At 52.1% G+C, this 26,669-nt stretch overlaps 2 protein-coding genes and 1 long non-coding RNA gene across 3 annotated transcripts in view; 2 read left to right on the top strand and 1 right to left on the bottom strand.

Annotated features, from left to right (window-relative positions):
- Positions 1 to 203: 203 nt before the first annotated feature.
- On the top strand, positions 204 to 1,899 carry LOC125754786 (uncharacterized). The gene is made up of 3 exons (XR_007409606.1): positions 204 to 698; positions 811 to 954; positions 1,157 to 1,899. It is a non-coding gene; the product is annotated as an uncharacterized LOC125754786 (long non-coding RNA).
- Positions 1,900 to 9,616: 7,717 nt separating this feature from the next.
- Positions 9,617 to 18,268, bottom strand: LOC118354167 (collagen alpha-1(I) chain-like). Its single transcript, XM_049107631.1, has 4 exons — positions 17,510 to 18,268; positions 16,310 to 17,143; positions 11,197 to 16,217; positions 9,617 to 10,989 (listed from the first exon to the last, which is right to left on the bottom strand). Exons 1-3 carry the CDS (start codon positions 18,266 to 18,268, stop codon positions 16,056 to 16,058), a joined length of 1,755 nt encoding a protein of 584 aa, XP_048963588.1. The 3' UTR covers positions 9,617 to 10,989; positions 11,197 to 16,055.
- KLF13 (KLF transcription factor 13) overlaps positions 18,161 to 26,669 on the top strand; it is a 50,260-nt gene continuing 41,751 nt past the window's right edge. The window contains exon 1 of the mRNA XM_025437090.3: positions 18,161 to 18,858. Within this exon, the coding sequence (XP_025292875.1) occupies positions 18,267 to 18,858 (592 nt within the window). The 5' untranslated portion in view covers positions 18,161 to 18,266. The remainder of the gene's footprint in view (positions 18,859 to 26,669) is intronic.

Raw genomic sequence — 26,669 nt, 5'->3', positions numbered from 1 at the left:
GGAGGTTGGTGGGGAGGAGCAGGACGAGTTCTGGGAGGGCGGGTGGGGGCCTGGAGACCTTACTTCATCTGCATCACAGTTAGCAGTCGAGGGGGGGGCGGGGGAGATTGCTGGGAACCTCCTCCTTTGTTTGCATAACAAAAGCAATTGCCCCGAGCCTCTCTGCAGCAGCTACCGGCTGCTTTGTTGAGCACTCTCAGCCGCGCTCGGCGAGTCCCAGGAATTGTCCCTAGCACCGATCCTTCCCGGGCTCCACTGCCACCCGGGCTGACAAAAGCCACATTGTGGGGCGAGCAGCAGCTGCCGGCATCTGCTCCCCGTGCCGCCGCCCAGGGGCCTTGAGGCTGCTCGGTGCAAATGCTGCCCTTGCTGGGGCCACAGCCAGAGTCACGGTCAGACTCGGATTCCCTGGGGTCTCAAGCGGAGGGAGAGGGCTGACCTTACCTGATGAAAGAGGTCTCCAGGTCACCTGGTGACTAACGGTGACCCCAGATTTGAAGGAGGGAAGATAACTGCCGTGGTATGCGCACCTGCCGCGTGGCAGACGCCATACCCACATGGAAATAGCACATTATCTGATGCTCCGCTCACAGCAGGTGTTTTTGCGCTGTTTAGATGGGGAAGCAGCCTCAGAGAGGTTCATGAGATTCCTAGCATCACACAGCAGAGCCTGGGCTTGAAGGATCCATCCCCTCAAGGTGTGTTTCTCTAGGCCATCCCTGAGGTTCCTCCCACTCCTCACTCCTTTTCCCCTTGCCCTTTCTGAGCATCTCAACCTTCTTTCTCCCTCCTGTGCCCCCTCTGCACCAGGGTCAGCACATCTAGCTGCCTGGGTCAGCACACCGACTCCCCTGGGAGCCTTCCACTCAGGCTCTTGCCTTTGCACCTGTGGCCAGTGTAACAAGACTGTCTGCCCTTGCCCCACTTGGGGCCCATGCCATCAGCAAGCATCAGGTGAGTCCTAGAGCACCGTCCTCCACCTGGGAGCATACCTTGCTGATCTTGGGCTGTCTCTCCTATCACACCTGAATTCCCTCTGTCCCCAAGGGGACCCACAAACTCCCACTAACCCTACAAACTCAGCCTTGCACACACCTCAGCTTCCCTGAATGCCCCTTCATGCTCTTCCAAATTTTGCTGTCTTCTGTCTGCACAGGGTTTGGCATTCCAGCCAGGAGTTCCTTCTGCATTTTGGCCCCCTGGGTACTTAGCCCAGAAGCACAATCAACCAACCTCCATGCCTACAATCAACCAACACTCCTGGACCTAAATTAACTTTATGACTGTACTGCACATGAGAACACTGCAGCTTCTCTGGCTTTCAGGAGAGATGTTCAACTCTGTATGTGTCTCCAGCTAACCTGAAGGGATCTGAGTTACACTGGTCACAAAGGCAAGGGTGCCCACATGCCCACAGGGAGTGGCTGGTGAGGCCTTGATGTGATATGAGCAGCGTAGGGAAACCACAAGGTAAACCAACAGGACAGTAAGAGCACGTGAGGAGCCGGGTGTGCGGGGCTGTGCCTTGAACCAGGAAACAACTATGTACAAAGAACTTCCCTCCAAGTGAATGGTCTGCTTTAGGGTGATCCTATGCAGGACCATTCATCTTAGTGGGATAAGCTAGAAGCATAGGGCATAGCTGGAGGGAGGACCAGAGGGTGTTCTCCCTTTAGATCCAGGGGATCCCTTGTCTGCCTTTATAAGAAGGCTCTGTGGGGTTACAGCTGCCTCATCCAAGCTCATGGTAAACTTGACAATCCCGGGTCCCCAACAGCTCTCTGACGAACAAGCCAGCAACCCTCATCAAGAAAACCCTGGAAATAAGGGAGAAGAAATGGGTAGGAAATATCAGAAAGGGAGACAGAACATGAAGACTCCTAACTCTGGGAAACAAACTAGGAGTGGTGGAAGGGGAGGAGGGCGGGGGGTTGGGTGAATGGGTGTCGGGCACTGAGGAGGGCACTTGATGGGATGAGCACTGGGTGTTATTCTGTATGTGGGCAAATTGAACATCAATAAAAAATAAATTTATTATTAAAAAAAAAAGAAAACCCTGGAAATCTGGAGGAGGGCAGAGGTGGGGATTTGGGAACATTTCATTCTCTACCCCTTCCCACTAGGAAAATAAGCACCCACATATCAGAGCATGCTCATTTGTTAGGTATCCAATTAAACCTCGCAGAGGATGGCAAATTTGAATGAGCTCCCCCGACTGTCCCAAGTTGGCAAACACTCTGAATCAGAAAACAGGATCTGTAACAAGAGGCTGGGGGGGGCTGACGCTGGGCATCCTGGGCCCCTGTCCCAGGCTGCCTCCTGCCACAAGAACAGGGAAGTCAGAGACTTGCTTCCTCAGTCTCCCTTATTGTTGACACGGCTGAGTAAAGTGAAGCAGAAGTCTTCTGGGAAAGTTGCTACACAGAGAAAACGAGTCATGTGCTCCCAACACCCTCCCCCGGCTTCTAGCCCTAACTGGGGACCTGAAGCTGTAGCCATTGTCTCTACAGCAGAACACCAACGTTAAAGGAGGGCAGACGGTCAGGGAGAAGGAGCTGGGCCCTTGTCAGCACCCTTGAGTGGCTTCTCCCAGCCCTGGGAAAGCCAACCTCCTGGCATCTTGTTGTAGGAGACCTCTATTCTATGTGACTGTTGGCTGGGTTTTGTTACTTGCAGCCTAAGGCATTTCTAACTTTATAAACTGGTCTTGGAATCTGAACAGGGCTCTAACCTAGGCCCTGGATGTGGCCTTCGTGTGGCCCACTGTACCTCTCAGAGATGCCTTCCCCCTGTGCGATGGGATAATGATTCCAGCATCACAGGGAATCTCAGGCAGCTCTGACTGCTATAACCAAATACCATCAACTGGGTGGTTCAAACAACAGACATTTATTTCTCACTGTTCTGGAAGCTGGAAGTCCGAGATCTAGGTGTTGGCGTCTCATGAGAATTCTCTTCCTGGCTTATAGATGGCCACCTTCTTGCTGTGGTAGTCAGAGTCAAAAAGAACTCTCTCCGATTTCTTTCTCTTCTTCTAAGGGCACTAATCCAACTATAGTCCTTCCCCAGGACTTGCCCCCCACCCCCACCCAGGCCTCCCAAGGGCTCTGCTTCCTTGCAGACAGGCCGTGCCTGGTCCAGGAATCACACTGGAGTGAGTCTGTGTGTCCCAGAAAACTCAACTCAGACTGCTTCAGGAAGAGAAGAGCTCCATTTCCTCTCATAAAAGCAGCTCAGAAGTAAGTAGATATGGGGGCTCTTCAAGCTTTTGGCAGATTCTAAAGAAGGTGACAAGGGTTCACCTGTCCCTGTGTGGGGTTTCTTGACCATGGTAGTTCTCTCCATGGGTCCTAAGATCCCATTGGTCCCAATGGAGTCATGAGGCATGCCCAGCACCAGGGGAGGCTGGGAAAGTCAGAGATTTTAGGATTCTTCCCCCCTACCTCTGCATCAGAGGCCCTTGGGGGACATTTCCAGGGGGAGCAAGGCTCTGAGTCGGGGTCACTTTCAGCACCTCCCTCGGGAAGGGCCATGCAATCTTAGGAGCTAATTCTTCAACCACAGTAATCCCTCCCCTGATGGGCCCAGTTCCACACAGCCCATGTTCTGTAGGGGAAGCATATCTCACCTTGGCACTTGTAAAATTACAGCTTATCTTGAAAAAGAACAAAAATATCCCTTTTTCAAAAAGAACTTTGGTTTCCTGAAAGGAAGGAAGGGGATTGAGCCATGGCATTCAGGCCTCTCCCATGTCCTGTGAACTGTGTTAGAAGGAGATACCTTCCAATTTTAGCAGTGAAGGGCCTCAGGCACACATACTCTCTGTGGTGGGTTGTACTTCCTAAAGAATGCCATGGTAATGTCTCCCATTCCATGTGTTCTTCTAGAACCTTTCTACTTCCCCATCAATAAGTGGAGTCCATGTCTCCTCCTCTTGAATCTGAGTAGGCCTTCTGATTGCCCCAATCCATGGACTCTGGTTGGGAAGTATTGCTGTCTGACTCCGGATGTCAGGTCATAAAAATGAAGGTGACTTGGCTTGTTGAATGAAGTGAGGGTCCTGTGGGGGCGGACCTGGACCTCTGACATGGTGGCAGATTCAGAGCTCCCCTGGTGCAGCCTCTCTCTCCCACAATGGAGCACAGCCACTTCCCATTCCCCAAAGCCCTCCTCCCTAGGCAGAAATCAGCACATTGTTACCTATTCCCAGAGGCCACAGGTGAGTAGATCAGGAGAGGGCCCAGACTTCAAACTTCTCCATCCTTAGGTGACCTATGGCTTAGTCTGACATGAGAGGCTGTGCCTAAATGGATTATTTTGATTATCTGAATCAATCAGTTCCTTCAGCAACTTAACTTACAGATACCAAGAAGGCCACCCAATTTGCAGAAGAACATGTAAGAGGAGGGTCCAGAAATACAATGATGAGTCCTATGCAAGCCAGGCTTGAAGAAAGAACAATAATGAATTTATTGGTTATGGTCTGTGTTCATCTATTAGTAAACCTGGCATAAATATCAAGAACTGCTAGTTCCCCTCCCTATAAAATAAGTTCAGCATTAGACAATTTGAGTAAATTATGGGAGGTTCCATGATTGTCACTAGGGACTCAAGTTCCATTTAGTTTTCTCTTTGATTTGTAGCATATGCCTTCCAGCATTGGGGTTGGCTCATATTCATAAAATGGCTGCTAGAGCACAAACCATCACATTTACATCCCCAGCAGTCAGCAGGAGGAAGAGGCATAGGGCAAATGCCATCTGTTTCTTCCCATTCTTACAAAACTTCTGGCAAGTCTCACCCAACAACTTCTGCTTCCATATAACTAATCTCCATTCGCTTCAGGGGAGGGTCAGAAATGCCCTCTTTTAGCCAGTTATCTTGCTGCTTAGCATAAAATTGCAGGATGTCCTCAAATTTTTGGACATTTCTCCCTTCAAAAGATAGAGCTTAATCTCCACCACCCCTACCCCTCTCCCTTTGACTCTGGGCCCAACATAGCAAGTCGCAGAAGAGCCAATGATCTGGAGGTGGCAGAAGGGACTTCAGACAAAGGCTAGCTGTCACTTGGCTCTCGCTCTAGACCCCATGCTCCAGGTTGGGGAAGCTGGCTGCCATGTTGTCAGGACACTCTGGAAAGGACCAAGTGGGAAGGAACAGACAACTGTTACCGACGTGCCAGCCATGTGGGCGAACCACTATGAGGCAGATTCTCCAGCCCCAGTCAGGTCTTCAGATGACCGCAGTCCCAACGTTGTGACTACAGTCTCATGAGAGAGACCCCCCGCCAGAACCTCCCAGCTTAGCCACTCCCAAATCCACAGAAACCATGAGTCATAGCAAATGTTCATTGTTATACTGAGCCACCAAGTTTGGGGCTACCTTGTTTCACAGCAAGAGCTGATCAATACAGTAAATAATTAGCAACAGCTGTCACAACAAGTAAATAGAGAAAACCTGTCTGTAGAGGCAAGCATTGGCAGAAGAGCAAAGAAATGGTTCTTTTCCTGGAGAGAATATCAATAATCAGCTTTTTGGTGTTTTTCAAATCAAATAATGTTATGAGAGAGAAGCTGTGGAAGCATGGAATTTTGGAGAATGTGTCAGAGAGGCCAGGCCTAGGAAGGTCATACTCATTCAGTCATTCAGGAGGAGGCTGGACTTCAAGGATCCTAAATGACTCAAGTTCCAGATCAAAGGGTGGCATGGAAACAAGCATCCAGAACAATGGCCTGCACCCATTTTGTCAGGGGAGGCTCTGAGGAGGCAAAGAACTCACCACTTGGTGTCCCTGAATGCACCCACTAGGCAGCTGTGAGCACCAGGCAAGTCTCAAGTGAGCCCCTCAAACATGGAGTAAGTCCCCTTTTACCATGGAAAACCCTTTACACTTTACCCTTACCCATAGTCCAGACCTCAGAGCTAAGGCTACCATCATTGGTTTCCTCTTTCCCAGGATTGAAAGAGATCATTTTTCTTTGGGCACTAGGTGAGTCATTTCTTAGGTTAAAGAAACCATGCTTGTTCCAGTTACTATTGCTGTGTGACAAACAACCCCCAACATAATGCTCTAAAGCAACAACCATTGCTTTTGTGGGTAAGAATTTTGATGGGTCCTGGAAGGGATGGTTTCTTTCTGCTTCACCAATGTTTGGGGTCTTGGCTGGAAGGTCTGGAAGGTTAGAGGACCTGGGGGCCAGCTGCCAAGATGCTTCTTCATTGACATGCCTGGCACTGTGGTGGGAATCACCCACAGGTCAGGGCAGATGGATTTCTTCTATGGAAGCTGAGGGCTCTAAGAGGGAGCATAGGAAAGTCTTCTTCAAGAGAGCCAAGGTAGAAGCTGACTGGCTTTTTTTTTTTTTTTTTTTTTTCTGACTGGCTTTTATATCTGGCATCAGAAGACACAAAGCTTCCCTTCCACCCTATTCTATGCATTAAAGTAGTCAAGAGCTGGCCAGATCCAATGAGAGGGGTGTCAAAAACTTTGAGGCCATTAAAAAAAAAAAAACCACAACTACACTCTTGTTGCAACAATATTTAAACAGCTTTGCAATACTGCAACAATTTCTGCTTTCAAGTGTCAGCTGCCTTTAGCTTGGCTCTGTCCTGGAGGCTCAGGGCATCCCTGGTCCCTCCTGGCTGGCACTGTAGGCCTCTGCAAGAGCAGAGGCAGCTCCTGCACCACGTGGACCTTTGCGTCACCAGCATGCAGTACAGGTGCTGTGGGTAGAAGTGTGTGTGCATCTCTGGAATGTGTCTGCAAATGGGCTGCCTCTCCCACTTGGCCAGCCTGGGAGTATGGACTGCAGCGCTAGAGCCCAGATTTCTCAGTCCCACAGTTACTGCCTCCCAATGGCATTGAGGCAGATAAAGGTCATTAAGGGGGGACTTCAAGGCAACAACTAGAATGTGGATGAGGAACCCCTCCATCCCCTGGGCACCTGTTTCCTGAAGGGCTGTACACCTGAGTACTGGGCATAGAGAGGAAGTAAAGTAGACTACTGTTCAAGGCCATCTTCCTCTGCTTGGAAGGGAGCCTTCAAGGGGCCTACCTCATGGTCACCCACCAAACCCAAGGCACACTCCTCAAAAGGGCTTAGGCAGCAGATCCCAGTGGAAACTATTTCTGGATTTCCAGGAAGTGATTTCTGGTCAGAGATGGCAGCCTCTTGGCTGCTCTCAAGTTACCTTAATGAGATTAAAACAAATTCATCTTCAACTTCTCCTTTCCTTTTCTGCGGGGCGAGGGGGCGCTGGGGTAAGAGCGGGGAGAAACATTTCTTTCTTCCTGAAAGAGCAATAGCCCAAGTTGCACAGCTAGCTGTTTTACCTGAAAGAAGTTACATACCAAATACCAAATTAGGAAGCTCAAAGAGGCTCACACAGAAAGAACCAACTCATGCTACAGTTGGAAGACATTTAAAATCAACTAATTTAACTCTAAAACCAGGTATAAAAGCTACCGACCTTCTTGATATACTATCCTACCTAGGAAACCCAAAGCCTAGAAAAAAACCAGTAGAACATATGGCAGGTGTGGATGATGGATGGATATTCCCTGTCCCCTCAGAAGGGGACCCATGTGTCCCAAAAGCTCACCTGTGAATCAGGTGGGCATGACTCAGCAGATTGTCTCCAGCCCCCTTTTCTGTGATTTTATGATGCCTAAGCAATATCATCTAGAGTACTAGCATAAAAGAATACTGCTTCATTTTGTATACTGTCAGCTAAACCTTACCACCCTTCTGTTCTTCACTAAGTCCTACATGCAGACAGCCAAGAATTAAAGAAAGCCTTATCCTATATTGTCTATTGCAAATCCTCCCAATCCCATTAACGAGAATACTCATTAGACAGGATTTCCATGAGAGCCTAGAATGGACCAGCCCTGCTCTAATTTAATTGATTTGATAAATCCCCACATTAATTAGCTAGCTTCCCATAGGCTGGGAGCACCAACTTGTGCTGACACTCTAGGCTGTGCATCTTGCTACACATGTCCTGGAGGATGTCTCTCAAGCTGACAGAGGCTCAGTTTTCTCCCCTGTGAAATAGGAAGGAATGACACCTTCCTTGTAGCATTTCCATGTGTGTCAACGTGTCAGGGGAGTTCTGAAGTGTTCCCAAAGTTTGGGGCTTCTTGTTACTGGCCGGGGCTTGGAAGAAACATCAGACTCATGTCCAAAGGATGAAATGAAGCATTTGACCCTGAACACCCACCCAGGGAGAGGATCACAGATTATGAACAGTAGACGACCAAGGGGCAAGACTGGGAGGTGACATACAGAATAGGCAATTATCATGGCAACAGAGATCCTCCCAGATTATCAGGAAGGAAAGTGGAATCCCATGTCGGTTGCCACGTTTACGAGTGGGAGCCATCTGTTCCAGCAAGCCTGGAAGGGACCATCCATCATTTTAACATGCTTTCCTCCTACATTTGTTGCAGACACTAAATATCTCTTCGGTCTTTCGATGGCTGGTCTCAGAAGCATTTCTGGTTTTAATCTTCTGCTGTGTAAGCATGCACCAGATGTGAAGCCAGCTTTCATCATTTAGGACCTGATGAATTATTTTGTACTCAAGGACCACTGGGAGATGGGACATGAAAACAGCTTTCTACCCCACCCCCATGTCATACAACAGAGAATGGCTTGTTCTCCTTTTCATGAAACAAGCCATCAACGACTATGATGAGGTTTGGGTCAGAAGTTTCTCATCCATCCAACCATCCGATTCTGAAATGGTCAAACTTGAGTACTGCAATGGCTCAGGGTGAAAGTCTCTCTGGAGCAAGAATTCTTTATGATACTGTGGCTAAGTCAGGCGATAGGAGCAGGTGGGAGTCTACGAGTGACCCCTGGGCTGCATGAAGAGGATACTGCTTGCTTTCTATGGGTGGAGGGCCTTAGCATCAGGAAATCACGAGGGGATCCTGGATAAATCCCAGCCACCCTCAGCCCAACTCTGGGCCATGGCTTGTGAGTAGATGCAGGACTTAGAGGCAGTGGCTGCCCTGGGAAGAAGTAGGGAAGATGATGGATGCCCAGACTTGGCAACCCACAGCCTGGCTACCACCAAGAAACCAATCCTAGAGAATAACACTGCAGAACAAAGCACAGCCCTCGCTTTGCCTGGCATCAAACCCCTTCTTCCTATACCTTGTTTTCTTGTTTTTGTTTCACTTCCCTCCTCTCACTTCCACTTTTATATTAGTTAGGGCAAGCTCAGCCCCAGTAATAGGTAGGCCCCAAACTGTGGCTCAAATTCAGTCACCATTCAGGAGAGCACTGCTGGTCAGGTTTCTAGGTCCCAATCTCTTCTCTTTGGTGGCTCCATCATCCCCAAGGGCTTTGTTGTCATAATCACCCAGTTGGCAGAAGGGGAAAGAGAACATGCAGGACAGAACCCATCCTCTTAAAGGCCCCAGTGCAGAAGCAGCTCACTGCCCCTCCACTTCTATTCCCTCACTCAGAACTTGGTCACGGGGTCACATGTAACTGTGCAGGAGTGTGAGGACTGTGGTCAGTCACTGCTGTAGAAATTGGGGATAGATTTTATGGGTGTTTTAGTCCATCTGGGCTGCTGTAACAGAATACCATAGACTCGGTGGTTTATAACAACAGACATTTATTTCTCAAAGTTTTGGAGGCTGGAAGTCCCAGATCAAAGTGCCAAGGATTTTGTGTCTTGTGATAACCCACTTCCTGGTTCATAGATACGAAGCTCACATAGCACTGGGTCTTCACAACACAGAAGGGGCAAAGGAGCTCTCTGGGGTCTCTTCTATGAGGGTACTAGGCCCATTTATGGGGAGGGGGCCTCCACCCTCATAACCCAATCACCTCCCCAAAGCCCCAACCCTTAATACCTTCACCTGAGGGGTTAGGTTTCAACCTATGAATTTGGTGCGGAGAGACACAAGCATTCAGTCTACAGCAACTGGTAGCTGAGTGCTCGTAGTCTAACACATCTTTTAATTGGGATTATTCCTTAAAGTTATATATGCAGATACCTTATAGGCTCAAGGTTTGTTATGAAACAGTAACCCCTCAACTTCCCTTTCTTCCCCTTCCCCAGAAATAATCCCTCTTGCCTCTTTCCCCAATTTCTGTAACTCAAACAGGGCATGCATAAATTTTCTATTGTGTAGCAGATTACCACAGGTTTAGCAGCTTGAATCATCCATTTATGATCTGGCAGTTCTGTAGGTCAGAAGTCCAGGAATGGGGCAGCTGGGTTTTCCGCTCAGCTTCTAATGAGGCCAAAATCAAAGTACCACCCAGGTCATGTTCTGTACTAGAGCCCAGGGCCCTCTTCCAACCCAATGACTGTGGTTGAAGTTTGTTCTCTGCAGTCATAAGGCTGAGGTCCCAGTTTCAATTGGCCGTCATCTGGAGGCCATTCTGAGACACCCATGTTTCCGGCCATGTAGTCTCTCCTCCATCTTCAAAGCCAGCAATGTAAAACTTCTCCCACCTCAAATCCCAATTTGAATCCCGTGCTTCCAATCTCTTTGATCTCCCATCTCTGACCCCTAGACCCAGATAAATCGGCTCATGTAATTGGGTCAGGCCTACTAGATAACCTCCCCGTCTTGAGGTCAACTGATTTGGGCTTTAATCGTATCTGTAAAATGCCTTTACAGAAATACCTGCATTAGCATTTGATTATGGGGAGAAGTATATGTAGACTGGGGACTAGAATGTTGGGGCCATCTTAGAACTTTGTCTGTCACAGCATGATCATATTGCTACCTCTTGGGCTTTCAGTTTGGGGTGCTGTCAGTTATCGCCCCATATGTAGTTGTGGACTTAGTTTCCTTTCCTCTTGCCTCCTCTGCCCGTGTGTACTCCTCAAAAATCTCCATTAGAGGGACACCCGGGTGGCTCAGTGGCTGAGTGTCTGCCTTTGGCTCAGGGAGTGATCCGGGATCAAGTCCCGCACTGGGCTGCTTGCTTCTCCCTCTGTCTATTGTCTCTGCCTCTGTGTGTAAAAAAAAAAAAAAAAAAAAAAAAAAAAAAAAAAAAGGGCCATTAAAGTGACATAGAACAGTTCATTAGAGCAATGCTCCATGTTTTTAAATCTCATGAAAATACCCTCTGTAACTGAGCCAAGTGGTCAACTACAATGGACTCCTTTTGTTTTCTTTGGAGCTCTTGATTGCTTTCTTTTTTGTTTCTATGTACTTACCATTAATTCAACCCCCAAACTCTTTGCCAGTTTTCTTAGTATCCTCAGAAGTCACATTTTGTGGAAGTCACAGGTTTGTGGCAACTGTTAATGCTTCACTGAATAGCTCTCAGCTCCTTGTCTTCTGGGGACATCTTGGGTCTGCACCTGGCTCCCTGTGGGCCAGCAGTCCTTGTGACCATTATTAACACAAACTGTCAGTATTCCAGGGCATGGTTGTCCCATTGATCTGGATGCTGGGGTGAGACTGATCATAACCCAGAGCAGTCCCCCAGATAACTCTTGATGTGCTGAGAATTAAACGTTTGTTATTTGAAGCCACAGAGTTTTTGGAATCATTTGTTACTATACCATAACTTAGCTGCTCTGGACTGAGAGAATAGTAACCACGTGTGGGGTGTTGCTGCAAAGAAAATAAGATTTGTGGCATTCGCTTAAGTTTTAATGAGTAGGCAGTGAGAAACCTGACAGTGGAGGCTAGAAGGATGGCCATCATGTGTCCAGGGGTAGAATGTTTGGGAAATCATCACCTGGGAGGACCTGGGAGAACTTGGAAGAATCAGAGAAAAGAGACTTAAGGATATTACTATACCATCAAAGATCAAGAGGCTCAAAGAACTTGCAATTAAGTTTAGAGAGAATAGCATTTACCAAAATGCACCAGAAAGTGGCTATTGACAATGTAGCTGACCAGAATCAAACAGATTAGGTAAGAAGTCAATTATATTTTAATTTAATCAGTTAGTAATATTTAAAATGAGAATACTTTATCTTAAAAAAAAAATCAATGAGTTTCAGCCTTTTGATGTGGGTCAGAACGGTATACCATCAGTGGCAAAGCCCTAGCAGTCAGGCCACTAAATGTATCCAAGTGTTGACCCAGGGTGTCTAAATAGCAGAGGAAAGCTACCAAAAGGATTGTCCAGAAGAGTCATGAGATACACCACAGATAAGGAGGACACAGAAGGAAGAAATACAAATTAAAATATGCACAAGTTAGTGAACTGACATTTGCAGACCTGTGACTTTGTGAGTTGATATTGTCCCTCTGTATGTTTGGTGTTCTCAAGTTTGAAGGCATTAAAAACCCTTTAAGTATATATCTAATGCTGTATAAATACACTATAGCTACTGTTTTACTGTCATTGCAGAATATTTTATAATTCTTCCTTGGTTATGATATTTTCACCAAAGGGTCATGTAGCAGTGAACATCGAAATGTGCATTTCATTGTGTTCTTATATGGTTGGAAATGGTTGAAACTTACTGTTTGCTCTAGAGCCTATGTATCTTAAGGAATCTTATTTATTTATTTATTTATTTATTTATTTTTATTTATTATTTATTTTTTATTTTATTTTTTTTTAGGAATCACATTTAAAATGCCTCTCATATCTGTCCTGGTTTTAAATGAGAGGCATGGACTGTATTTATTGTCTTGCCTGTGTTTATATCAATGTTCTTTTTTTTTTAAGATTTTATTTATTCATGAGAGACACATAAAGAGAGGCAGATATAGGCAGAGGGAGAAGCAGGCTCCCCATGGAGAGCCTGATGTGGGACTTGACCTGGAACCCCAGGATCACACCTTGAGCCCAAGGCAGATGCTCAACCACTGAGCCACCCAGGTGCCCCTGTGTGTGTGTGTTTTAAGATTTTATTTGAGAGAAAGAGAGAGAGAGAGAGCACAAATGAGGAGGAGAAGGAGACAGGGAAGATGAAGGTGAAGAACCCCTTAGGGTGAAGTGAGAGTCCAAAGAAAAATGCACTGGCCAGGCCTTCCTCGATTGCATGGACTCAAATGACTCCAGGAATATCCTCACTTCTGGGTGGGGGAAAATACCTGTCTGGCACAATTTTAGGTTTGCTATAGACACTGTTTACAGGGACTCTTCCACTCCTCCACTTTCTGAATCAGAGTGTTTGTTGTGTTTTTCTGTCCCTTTCTACCCCCTGTGCATTTGGATTGTGTATTGGGGCTAGGAGTGCTACGCGGGAGTGCGGAACAGACAATTTATCTTTAGGTCATAGGTTTCTAGACTAAAAAGAACTGTATGAGCCAGCCACACATGAACCACACACATGCAAGGACCACTGAGCCTCCTCCAGAGGTCCTGGACCTGAAACTGGACACTGCAGAATCCCCCTCACCTCAAATCCCTGCCACCCTTCAGGCTCAGATTTCCATGTCCCTGGCCTCTAGGTCCAGATTTAAAAGGCTCCTGAAAGTGGGTCAGGCCCACTTGGCGAGGGGGAAGGTAGATTTTATGTGAGTGACACCTCTGGGTCAGTGCTCTCACTGTCCCTCTGCCATGATGACCAGCATGTTCTAGACAGTGGCTGCCCCATCAACCTCCCTGTCCCTGGGTGCCTCACTATGGACTCGTAGCATGGCCAGAAATAAACCTCTGAGATTTGCAAGTTGTTTGTACTGCAGCATGCCCCAGCCTCTCCTGAGTGATACAGGGATTCTACCTTTTCACCTGGTGGAGAGGTGTCCCCAGGGCGTCTGACTTACCCCAGCTTGGTCTGTTCGCCCTCTGTGCTTCTCTCCTTCCTGTGTGGAAGACTTCCTGGACCACATGCCTCCCTCTTTGTTGACTGAATTCTTCATTTTGGAAGCATTATCTCTGGTAGCTTCCTACTACGAGAAAGGATGTATGGAAGGCATTTTTTATTTATTTATTTATTTATTTTGGAAGGCAAATTTTGTGAGACCTCCTGCATCTAAAAATATTTGGTTTGTACTGTCTGGGTAAACACGGGAAAGTAATTTTACTTTAGATTTCCCAAGGCTTTGCCCCTTGCCTGGTCTACTTGTTGCTGTGGAGAAGCCCACAACCATTCTGACTCCTGACAATCTCTATGTGACCTGCTTCTATTGTCAGGACGCTTCTTGTCTCCATTATTTTGAACTTCAACAGCAATCTCCTTGAGGATAGGACTATTTTTTTCCAATGAGCTGGGCTCCCTGAGGGCCCTTTCAACACACATTCTTCAGTAGTGGAGACTTTTCTTGGATTAATTCATTGATGACTCCACCCACCCCCTGTGTTTTCTCTGATCATTCATTCCGGGTTCCTGTTATTTCATCAATGGACTTCCTGGATGCTCCTCTAATTTTTTCTCTATTTCCCATTTCTGGCATTCTTTTTTGTTCTACTTTCTTTGTTTTTTGTTTTTTGTTTTTTTTTTTTTTTTTTTTTTTTTGAGATTTTATCTATTTTAGAGAGAGAAAAAGAATACCAACAGGGGACGGGTAGAGAGAAAGGGACAAAAAGACTCCGTCCTGAGCATGGACCAAGATCACGACCTCAGCTGAAATCAGGAGCCAGGTGCTCAACTGACTGAGCCACTCAGGCACCCCTTGTTCTACTTTCATAGGGATTTCCTCAACTTTATCTTGTTCCCCCTTCCTGAATCCTTTCTGCTATCTTATGTTAAATTTTGTTTGTTCTCTGAATGTTTCTTTATAGGTGTCCTGCCTTCATGGGTGGCAGTATCTTAATTTCTCTGATGACATTATTAGTAGTTTATGTTGACATATACTTCTCTCTATATAGTCTCTGTTTCTTCCAAGTTGCTTTTTAAAAAGCCATTGGGGCTCTAGATTTCATGCCCCCGCCCCCCCTGGTTTCCTGAGATGCTAGGTCAGCTGTGGCTTCCTGTGAAAGACTGATTAGAAGCTCTGTACACATGTGTGGGGCTCATTATCAGTGGCCTCTCCTTGGGGTGATCCGACTTAGCTGGGTAACCACAGATGCCAGAAAGTTGAGGTATTTTCCTTGGCCCGGTCTGATGCTCCAGAAAACACCCTTTGTCTCCTGGCCCCTGCGATCTGAAATGCCAAGAGGGGTGCAGGGGCTGGTCTCAGTATCCAATATCTTTAAGTTCATTTAATCCCCCTGTTCCTGTTATGGCAATAACAGGAATTATTATGGTCATTTATTATGACCACAATTATGGTCAATTGTGCCTGGTATCTCCCAACCCAAGATGCTTCCTTTTACTTTCTTTAGGCTCCAGAAGTTTCAGGAGGCTCCAGAAGTTCACCACCTTTACCAGAAACCCTAGCTACCTTTTCAGTCTTGAACCTCTTACTACCCAGACACATCTCCATCTACTTGTTCTCATCTGATCTTCCCTACTCTGTTTTTGTATATTCTGTTCCTTCCATCTGACACTTGATCCCCACCCACCCTCGTTTATACATAAGCTACCTCTGCCAGAATACCACATAAAAAGAAAAACGCGGACTACTCACAGCTCTGGGGAGGAGAAATGCATCTCTGGATACTGGAACATACTTCTACGTGGTAAAGGCTGCAGGGTCTGAGGCTTTCAGTGAACGATCATCAAACGCTTGAGAAACCAACCAGGGAACTGAGTTTTGCATCCAGAATGCCACAGGGCACAGCTGAAACCCTTAGGGAGACTGCACTCAGCACCCCCAGAGAGGCCTAAGGACAGCTTTGGGCTGTGGATGGGGTGGGGTGCGTGGCAGTGCAGAGGACCTCGACCCAGGCCAGCCTGCCCTCACCCAGGGCAGGTGTCTTGCCCATGGCTGTGGCCCAGTGCCTAGAATAGTGCATGCTTGTGGGAGGACGGCCAGTGTGCGTGTGCAGGCTGGGGTACTGCAGCAGGAGAGGAACAGGCAGGGGATGGATGCCGGTAAGTCCGGGAAGGGCCAGCTCCAACTTTAACCAAGTGACTGTGGCATGTGGCAGGACTACGGGAACACTCTGAATCATTATTTGGTCAGGACACAAACCTCTTAAACGTCATCAACACAATCTGCCGGGCAGAACGACTCCTTCCTGTCAGGAGACCCTCCTGGAGGGATCTGACCCAGATGGCCCTTACGGAGCCCACCCCAGGGAAGCACTCCTGCGGACTTCCCAGAGGGCACCGGCTTGATCAGGGAGAGGTAAGCGTAGGGTGTCAGTTACCAACACCGAGGGCGCTCGCTCTTCACCGTGACACGCCACAGAGAACACCTCTCTCAGTTCCTTCTTCGTTACCTGGAAAAACGTTTTTTTTTCTCACCAGGCCTCAAATTAATTCGGTGGGAAATGGCGGCTCCTAATTTTGCGCGCAGGATAACGCTGCCTACCCTCCACCCCACCCAGGTCCACGCGGTTCCAGCGTCTCGAGCGTCTCGGCTGCTGCCACCCAGCAGGTTCCCCGCGCGGTCCGTCGGCTGACACGTGCGATCCGTCCACGAAGGCAAACCGCCCAGGGGCTGCAGTCCCAGGCGCTGCCTTCCAGTCCTGGGGCTGCCGGCGAGGGTCCGGAAAGGAGCTTGCTGCGCCCATCCCGAGGCAGTGGGAAGCTGTACACTGGTTCCTCCCACGAGGGCTAGGCCTGTAGAAGGATGGTGGGGCCGAGGGGGTGAAGGCGGGGGCGCCGGTGGCGGTCGGGGCCAGTGGAAGGGCCAGGGCCATGAGGACGCGGACTGGACGGCCCGGGGTATTCGCTCCGCGAGGCCCAGACGGCGGGTGGGTGGGGCGCGGTGGGCGGGGGCCTCGCAGCTGGTGGCGTTTGAAGCCTTCCCACCGCGGCGGGAGGAGGCAGCCGAGAGGAATTGGCAGCAGGCCTGGGGCGAGAAGGAAGGGGCCCCGCGTTCCCTGAACAGCGGCGCCGGCTGCACCGGCACGTAGTTCACTCCTGCAAGCACGAGAGGCGGTGGGCACGTCACCCACGTTGCCAGGTTATCCACCAGCCCGGGGCCGGTCGTCAGGCTCCGCCGGAGCCCGGCTCCCCACCAGCGCGATCCCCTCCGGGTCCCCGGCCGCCCGGGACCAGACGGGGACGCTGTCAGTCCTTCCTGCGGGAGCGGCCCCGCCCCAGCCGTGACCTCGCTCCCAGCCGGGCCGCCCCGAGGCCGGGAGCTCAGCAGAGGAAGAGCAAGGAGAGGGCGAGCGCCCGCGTCTCGAGGCGCGGCCACCTAGAAACCCTGCGGCGGCGGGGGGGGACACGAGGCGTGGTTCCGCCCCCGGGCCAGGCCGGCAGCCCCGCGCCCAGCGGAGCGGACACGCCTCCTCGCCGCGCCCACGTCGCGGTGGTAGGAAAGAGAGAAGGGGAGGCGAGCCCCGCCGAGGCGCGCCCGTCCCTGGCGCCCCTCACAGGCGGGGATGGAGGGACAAAGGGGCGCCCTCCCGAGCGCTCGCTTCCACTCCCGGGCTCGAGGATGTCACCGTATGGCAGCCCGGCAGGAAAACGTCCCGCGGTCTCCCCGCCGTTGGGAGGAGGGGTGGGCGGCAGGGTGAGAGCGGTCCCTGCGCAGCCACGCCCCGGCCCGCCGCCCTCGGACGTCCTGCGTCCGCGTGCCCGGCTCCCGGCTCAAATTTCCGCTCCTCCTCCCGCGGGCCACGAGGGCACGCCCATTGGCGCGCGCAGGCCCCGGGGCGGGTCGGCCCCTCTCGCCGCTCGGGTTGGTCCGGCCGCCCACCGACGAGCCAATGGCGTCCGCCCGTGCTGCCCTAGGCCACGCCCCCTCCCCGGGCGTGGGCGCGCGGCCGCTCGCTCCCGACGACGCGCGCTCTGGGGTTCCCGCCCCCTCCGCGCGCGCGCGCGGGCCCCGCGGCCGCCGCCGCCTGTAACCTGCGCCGCCAGGATGTGGCTGGGGGCTGACGTCGGGTCCAGATGTGGCCCCGGCCCCGCCCACCCCCGGGGCCGGGCCGCCCACACCGAGCCGCGGCGCGCACGGCGGCTGTCCCGCCTGCCACAATGCGCGGCGAGGCTGCGGCCGCGGCTCGGCGAGGGAGTCCCTAACGTCGCCGCTCGGCATCCTTAGGACAGGCCGCCCCTGACGCCGCGCGGGGATCCCACTGGCCCGCGCCCCCCATGCGCTCACTCCTCGGTGCCCGGCCGGGCCGGCGCCTCGCGGACGCGGAGCCGCGCGGGTGACGGCAGAGGCGGCTGCGCGCCCAGCCCAGCCCGCGGAGAGGGCGCGCCGCGCCCCCGCCCCCCGCCCCCCGCCCGCTCTCCCGAGGCCGTGGGTGCGGATGCGCCGCTGACGACTCGCCGCGACCAGCAGTGCCGCCGGGCCGCCGGCCGGATCCCGCAGCATGGCAGCCGCCGCCTATGTGGACCACTTCGCCGCCGAGTGCCTCGTGTCCATGTCGAGCCGCGCGGTCGTGCACGGGCCGCGGGAGGGGCCGCAGTCCGGACCCGAGGGCGCGGCCGCCGCTGTCGCCGCCACGCTGCCCCGCGTCGAGGAGCGCCGCGACGGCAAGGACAGCGCCTCGCTCTTCGTGGTGGCGCGGATCCTGGCGGACCTCAACCAGCAGGCGCCGGCGCCCTCCCCGGCGGAGCGCAGAGAGGGCGCCGCGGCCCGGAAGGCGAGGACCCCCTGCCGCCTGCCGCCGGCGCCGCCGCCCGCCCCCGAGCCCGCCTCCCCCGGCGGCGGCGGTGCGGCGGCCGCGCCCCTCAGCCCCGCGTGGAGCGAGCCCGAGGCCGAGCTCGAGGCGGGGCTGGAGCCCGAGCGGGAGCCGGGGCCCGCGGGGAGCGGCGAGCCCGGCCTCAGACAAAGAGGCCGGCGGGGCCGAAGTCGCGCCGACCTCGAGTCCCCGCAGAGAAAGCACAAGTGCCACTACGCGGGCTGCGAGAAAGTTTACGGCAAGTCCTCGCACCTCAAGGCGCACCTGAGAACTCACACAGGTCAGTAGGGCCGCCCGGGCGCCCCGAGCGCGCGGACGGGGACGGCGCCGGCCTCCGGGCCACCGCGCCACCGGGCCACCGCGCCACCGGGCCACCGCGCCACGCCCCCGGGCCGCCGGCGGGGCTCGAGGGACGGTCGGGCCCGGGGTGGCCGCGGCCTCGCCCCTTCTCCCGCCACGGGGTCCTGCCGGCTGCCCCGCGCGCCGGGCGAGGCGGCTCCGGGAGCTGGGAGCCGGGAGCCGGGAGCCGGGAGCCGGGAGCCGGCGCCCGCCGGGCGACCGCGCCCCCGCCGGGCACGCCCCCTCCCCGGGCGCTCTCGGGCGGGGCCGCGGGGGCGGATGTCGTCATCCGGGCTGCGGGCGTGGACCCCGCGGGGGCTGGGGGACGGCGCGGGCAGGTGTGGGCGCGCCGAGTGGGGGCCGCACGTGCTGCTCTGGGGAGGCGGGCGGCGGGGGCGCCTGGGGGCCGCGCGGGCGGGGGTGCCCTGGCCCCGGCCCCTCCCCCGCGGGCGGCGGGCGCGCGCGCGCTCGGGAGGGGAGGGGAGGGGAGGGGAGGGGAGGGGAGGGGAGGGGAGGGGAGGGGAGGGGAGGGGCCCGCCCGCCCGGCCCGGCCCGGCTCGGCCCGGGCGAGCGGCGGGCGAAGTTCACGCGGGGACAGGGCTCCCTCCAGCCACTCGGCACATTCTTCGCTCTCCTCTTCCTGTAATTTTTCCAGCGCTCTGAGGTTTAACTTGTCGAAGCCAGAGCCAGCGGGGGCCGGTCCGGGTTCTCCGCCCGAGGCTCTTTGTGGGAGCCCCGCCCATCCGGCCGGCGGGGGCGCGCCCAACCAAGGGGGCTCCTCGGCCTCGGGGCGCTGGCCCCCTCGCCTGCCCGGTCCTGCGCACCGCCCTCTTCTCCGCCCTGCTCTCACCCACCGGCGTCGGGGGCGCGCGGGCGGCACCTGCGCGGGAGCGGCGGCCTCAGCGCACCGTCGCCGGCCTGCGACCCCGGGGCAGACCTCCCCTTCGCACGGGCCCGGAACCTCGTTTTTGGTGGTTTTTCGTATATATATATATATATATATATATATATATATATATTTTTTTTTTTTAAGCACAAACGTGGGAGCTGTGTTTTAATGGATGGCACACCTTTCTCTCCTAGTTTGGTTTGAAAGAAATGTGTCTTTCCTCAGGGCTCGCGCTAACTCTTGTTACACTTAATTTTTCCACCTTTGGACCAGGTTAAAAACCCGAATACAGTTACTTTGTTACCAATGACTTAGATTTTACATTTATAAAACAGTAAAGAAGCTGACTAAAAGACTGACTCAAAAACCGCAGTCCTAAGACCCTGGAGCTGAAAGACCCCCTTCTTTTGGCGAATTTGGAACGGAGCTGTCCCGAGGTCTGCAAGTGTCAAGGCCGGCGGATTTCAGACCAACCTTGACCTCGGAGGCTGCCCCCGCGGTTCTGGTCCTTGCCGTGGCCGCCCCGAATCGCGTGGCTGGTGGGGGTGGGGGCGTCGAGGGTGAATGGCGGGGCCTTTTCTGCTCTTTGTGAGTACGAATTAAGGGTGTGTGGACCGAGATAGGGGGTGGGGTGAGTGTAGGCATATTGGTTCTGCTTGGGAACTGTAGTGCAAGGGTGGGTGTGGCGGTGAAGGAGGGGCCAAGCTAGGCAAGGATCCTGGAGCTGCCAGATTACGGAGGCGGGGGCAGTGCGTGGGGCGTGGCTTGAGGGCCGCCCTGGGGGCCGAGGCCAGTATTGGACGGGTAATTGAATGATTGGACGCCCCTCCAGCCTGTTTCCCAGTGGATCCTCCGCCCCGCTGCGGTGTTGGAGAACCGCGGAGGGGCTGGCCGAGGGCGGGGCTCGCTGTCGAGGGCGGGGCAGGCTTGGATGGGGCCTGAGCTGGAGGGTAGCCTCTGGCTTGGCTCGCCCCCTGGTTCAGGCTCTAGTGTTCCTGAGCAGGTCTAGGCCAGAGGATTGGGCAGAGGCAATGGGAACCCGGGCCTCCCCCAGTGGGGTGGAACCCAGTCTCTCTGGGGTGCTTTGAAACCTGAAGCAACAGGAGAGGATGGAAACCAACACCGACTGCAGTGTGCTGTGTCTAAGAGCAAGGAGCCGGCCTCACCCTCCGGGTGTGCAGAAACTCGAGGCCCTACCTCCAGAGCAGATGTAGACCTCCGAGTCAGGAGCGTACAGGTTTCTTTGGGAGCCCTTGCAGATGTAGATTTCCAGTTCCAGATACTGACCATCCGCCCAACATACAGTTTAAATGGTGCCCCAGGTAAATCTGATTATGAACCACGAACCTGCCTCTGGGGGGTGTCTGGTTCAGCTTCTGCTGGAGGGCTCTTCTAGGGAGCCTGTGCCAGGTGTGCAGAACATAATTAGCTGGTGGTCATAGAGGATACAAGGGTAGCCCACAGGCCACAGTGGGGGACTGAGAGGCCAGGCTACCCTGGGAGAACCTGAGCAGCAGACTTTGGTTCTGAGGTAGCCCTGGTTTGGTTTGTGGGCTCCCAGCAGCTTTTTTTTGGGGGGGAGGGTCTCATGCGAGGCCTTCTACTCCACTGGGAACCGCCACCACCACCATCCCACCCACCCATACTGATCTCATGGCAGGGGGGTGAATATCAAAACCACTTTAGTCAAAAAGGCAATTCACAGCCTGCTCTGTCTAGCACTGTGGCCAAGGACGGGTCCCCAGACCTCCCTGCAGCTTGGTGATGTCTCCCCTGGCCACTTGGAAGATCTGTGGGAAATGAGGCTGTGAGTTTGAGAACGCTTTGGGAAGTACAAAACTCAACCTTGACTCTGGGGGAGACTTGGCCTTCCCTGACTCTGCTGCAATCTCCCACACCCACTCCCTGAATGCAAAAGAGTGCCAGTGACTTGGGGACTGATTGCCCTGTCACATTTAGGTAATTGTTGATGTTATAGAAAACTCGATGAAACAAAGACTTAACATTTTTGCATTTCAACCCACTATTTTTTTATTTTTTTAAGCCACTTATTATTTGGCTAATCAGAACTTCCCAACCCAGATCTGGAAATTTGCTAAGTCTTGCCTTGGGGAGTCATAAGACCAGGAACCTATTTCCTTGGTGGCTGAAGGGCTTTGATGTGAACATTCAGAACTTTCAGAAAGAAAGGCGTAGGGCCTTCTGAGGGCAGATCATTCACGTAGAGATTCCTGCTTGTTGTCTGGTGTGGTGGCGCTTGGCGGGCCTCCAGCAGAATGGCCCACTCAGTCTTTCTTGGCAGAGATGCCTTGAATACATTCCTACCTATTTGTTCCCACAAAGAATTGTTTTCAGAATGCCTCTGTGCTCTATTTTCCCTGTAGCCCCTCAAGCTAAAACATCCAATTGTGTGCTTCCTGGGCTGGGCCCATTTTAGCAGCTCTGGGGGGCCTGACTGGATAGAGAGCCACTGTGCTGTCTGTGCACGGCCCCTCCTTCCTGCAGGCCTCGAAAGAGACATATCCCTGGTCACCTAGCCCTCTTTGGGGTTGGGGTGGAAGTCGAGTAACATTGCATTCAGCCATTTCCTGTAATAATTCGGGTGGGGTTAGTGAAGTTTATCTTGAGCCACAGAACAAGGGATTTGATCATCAGTGAGATATTGGGGCCCGGTATTTAGGCTTCCTCCCCCAACACAGACTCTGACTGTAGAGCCTGGTTTCAACCACACTGCTTGCCACCTGGACCCTTCCCAGGTGCTCCCCAGTGCAGCTGCCTTGGACCAGCAGCCTGTCGAGTGAAGAGTGAGCTGAGCGACTGGGATCTCCTTTACCCAGGGCAAAGCCAGGTTGGCAGGGAGCCAGCACTTTGTTCAGGATACATTCAGCCCTGCTCCCTGCCCCTTCACAGCCCCAGGCTGCCAGTAGGGCCTAGTGAAACTCTTCAAGTAGTGCACAAATATGTAGACAGAATGTGCCAGCCTTCCCTTCCTCTGGCGAACCACTGTCACCTCAAGTTGGCACGTCTCTTCCCAGACCCTCTTAATGGACTTGCATGTATGCTTGCATGTGCATCTTCACAGACATGTGAAAAATACAAATGTAGGATCATAGCAAATACATTCTACCACAGGCTTTTGTTCCAGGCAGGGGTTTAATTGAGGCACCTTCATTCTTTCTCCTGGCTGTGTGGTACTCTAAGGTGTGGCTGTGTGGCTGTAGCATACACAACTTGTTGAGCCTCTGATCTGTCTGTGATGAGAGCTACGTTGCCTTCCCCCCCCCCCTTTTTTTATTATTTAATGCCTGCAGCAGTGCACTCTGGTGTGTGTCTTGGTGCAGAGCAGCTGGCATTTCCATAAGCTCAAGACCTGGCAGTGTTACTGATGGTCCTGTAGACAGCGTTTAAATGCCCTGGGAAGTTACTGTATTGACTTAAAAGGCATGTTACGTTTTTTTGTTTGTTTGTTTTTATTATGGCATGTTACGTTTTTAAAGGAAATAGGTGGAGGCCTTGGTCTCCCCAGTACTGAGGTTCCTGCTGTGTTGCTGTTTTTTTTTTTTTTTAAACTTCTCCCAGTTCTCCTTTTATACATGTGGGATCATCATATTGGGAACATTTAAAACAACACTAAGAAAATCACAAGTACTCTCACACGTCATGCCTGGCTCTCCTGCTAGCCTTCCATGGCTTACCCTCTACCCTAGCCTGGGTGAGGGCTCAGCCCCTGCAGCAGTTAGGTGTGCCCACCCTGCCTGCTACCCCTGTGCCTCATGGCTGTTGGCCCTGGGAGGGAAGCTGGTATGATGCCATTTGAAACCCTCCCTCCCCTGGCTAAAAGAGGGCTGGAGACCCCTCTGTGTGGATAGGCTGATAAGGACCACACTTCTCAGCCAGAGGTTCTGTATGTAGGGGTTCAAATCTGAAACTCAGAGGAGGTGCTGTGAGAGTCCTCTCACTGAAACCAGCTCACGACAGCCCAGACACTGTGAGGGCCTGTCTGCCCTGACCTCACTCTGAATCAAGTTGGTCGTTGGGTTCCTAGATGTAGCAAATCGAAAGGGGAAGGGAGAGATGTGTTGATAGTGGCTTACAGGCAAGGAAGGAAAGAAACCAACAAGTTATTAATACTGTATGCATGTGTATATGCCTGTGTATTTAAATATATAACTCAAGAAACCCAACAAAACCAAACAGCACTGAAACAAATGTGGGACTGTTTGTGGATGGGTGTGTCGTTCCCCCCCCCCCCCCCCCCCCCCCCGCCCGCAATAGTCCTTGAGGCCTGCATTCTGTAACTGCCCTTTATACCAGCGATCTTGAGGTATCACGGCACTGTTAAAGTATGTCTGGTTTATGCTTTAAGAAAGCACTTAAACTGCTTTTCAAAGTGAAAACTTCTAGAATGATACACTCAGCTCTCATTGTTGTATCTAATACTTGCAGACTGCTAGGGACAGGCATTGTTCTGTTTGCATTAATTTCCAGTAAGCTGTTTAATCTTCACAGGACCCGATGAGATAGGCACTATTATTATTACTAGTCTTTAAAAAAGGATGCCAGGATTCAGATGGGTTAAGAAATATGCCTAAGGTCACACCGCACATGAGAGGGAAGCTGAAGTTTAGTGCCTGGGCAGCCCCACTTCTGAGTTCAGGTATACCCACTGCTGCTGGTCTGACTGCTACTCCTGTCTGGACCTGTGTTCTAGGGCATGACAGGTGAGCAGTGCCTCATGGTATTAGAAATATGTGTGTCCCAGCACACAAATTCTTATTAGCTCTTCCCCCCCCCCCCCCAAACACAGAGATTCTTATTCTGAAATACAGTGAATGCTCATACATTCTCCTAGACTCATCAGTTAAATATTCTGTCAGTTTTTTTTATCCTTTTTTCCCTTCCTCCTTTTTTTTTAAGTACCGTATTTTCTCCCTTCCCTTTCTCTCCTCCTTTAAATAGCATGTATTATGTATGTGTACAGTCCATAATCAGTTTCCCTAATGATCCACAAAAGGTCCCTTATAGGATGCAGGGCCCAGTTAATGACACATTGCAGTGGGTTGGCCTGTCCCTTTAGTTTCCTTTAGTCTGGAATATCTTGTGGCCTTTTGTTGCATTAGCATTTTAGAGATCCAGACCAGTTGTCTTGTAGAGCATCACACAATCTGGGATTTGTCTGGTTGCTTCCCCCTGATTAGGTCCAACTGAAACATTTTGGTGACACAGGGAATGTTGGTCATTTCCATACACGATAGTGGGAGCACCTGATGTCAGGTTGTCTGGTTGCTGGATCACGTATGTGGTTAAGGCGATGTCTGCCAGGTTTCTTCACTATAAAGATAGGACATTCTCCTCTTGATAATAAGTAACCAATAGGGTGACACTTTGAGGCTGGGTTTTTGGAGGGCTAGGGTGCTGCTGGTCCTGTATGTATAGCCAGGTGCCTGGCTGGTGCAGGTGTGGTGTCTGTTCACCTTTATTCAACCCCCTTTGATCTGGTCCACCTGATATGTTTCCGTTTCATCTTCCATTGACTGGACAAGCACTGGGATTTCTGGATCCTGCTTTAAAGTCCTTTTAAAGTCCAAGGATAGCTCAGCCAAGTCTTAGGTGCGCCTTTCCCAAACAAACGACATACCCTAATTTTACTTTGAATGAAAATGTTTCCAGATGGTATTTATAGCCTGGTTTTGTTTGTTTTAGTTAGCCCACTGGCCTCCACCCTGGGTGTATGGCCCCAGATGACCCATCCTCCAGACTTGGGTGGGGCCTGCAGCCAGTGATACCCTCAAGGACCTGGTGCGTCTCTGCTTGCTTTCCAGAAAAAAACCAATACTGATCCAAGCCCACACACCTGAGCCTGTTTTACTTCCCTTTCATAGCCCCAAGTGGGATTATTTTCTTGATAAGTCGGCTTCCCATTAAAATGGAAAGAAACTTTGGAATGCTGTCTCCAGCCTTAGCAATTTTGAAGAAGCTGCTGTGGTGGGTCTGGGATGGGAGGGTGTTGGGAGTTTGGCTGCCAAGGCCTGCAGGGTGGGACCCTGAGCTCAGGAGGCCCTCTCCCCTGCTCTAAGTCAATCTAACGGAGACCCAGATGCTAACTTTCTACTCTTTTGGCAGTGATTTGGTGCTAGGCACAGGATGTAACACAGAAATCCTCACGCAACCAGAAGCTCTGCCAATTGGCTGCACATAAACACATGCATACATGCAAACGTGCTCTCCTGTTTGTTTTGTGTCTAAATCTGGAACATGTTTATGTGAGACCTGTGATTCTGGTTCATTTATTCAGTTTGATCTTAGAGTCCACCCTCTACCCCATCTTCCAGCATTTGTGGATCAGCTGGGTGCAAGTCAGGCTTCTTGGAGACATGGAGTCCCTCAGCTGTAGCTAGGCCACGGCAAAGAGACTGGTCATCTCCCTTGCCACCTGCCTTGCCCCTGTTAATGCCCTAGCACACGTGCGCCTTCTACCCAGTTCCCGTTCCCCTCCTGACCCATGACCTGGGTGTTGGCACTGTTTGCTGTTGGGCGTTGTGTGCATGGTGGGAGCAAGCAGCCTTGACCAGTCCATGGTTTTGACTAACATTCTACACAAACAGAATGTTTGGTTTTTTGGGGGGTTGTGGGGGAGGCTATGTTGGGGGGTTATCTGTTTATTGTTCTTCTTTTTTGAAGTTCATCACACAAAAACACTTGCTAACCAGGAACTTGGCCACACTCCATGGCGATTGGCCAGTCTGTCCCAAGGTGACCTGTTTGGAAGAGTGCTGAGGCCTGATGCCTCAGATTAAATGTCCCTGTGCTGCTGCCACAGGGGTGTGGCTTTCCCTGAATGGGTGAGTGACCCATGGTCTCTG

Source organism: Canis lupus, chromosome 3 (assembly GCF_003254725.2).
Source record: "Canis lupus dingo isolate Sandy chromosome 3, ASM325472v2, whole genome shotgun sequence".
Taxonomy (NCBI): Eukaryota; Metazoa; Chordata; class Mammalia; order Carnivora; family Canidae; genus Canis; species Canis lupus.
The sequence above is the reverse complement of the archived record's forward strand: the minus strand, read 5'-3'. Positions and strand labels throughout refer to the sequence as shown.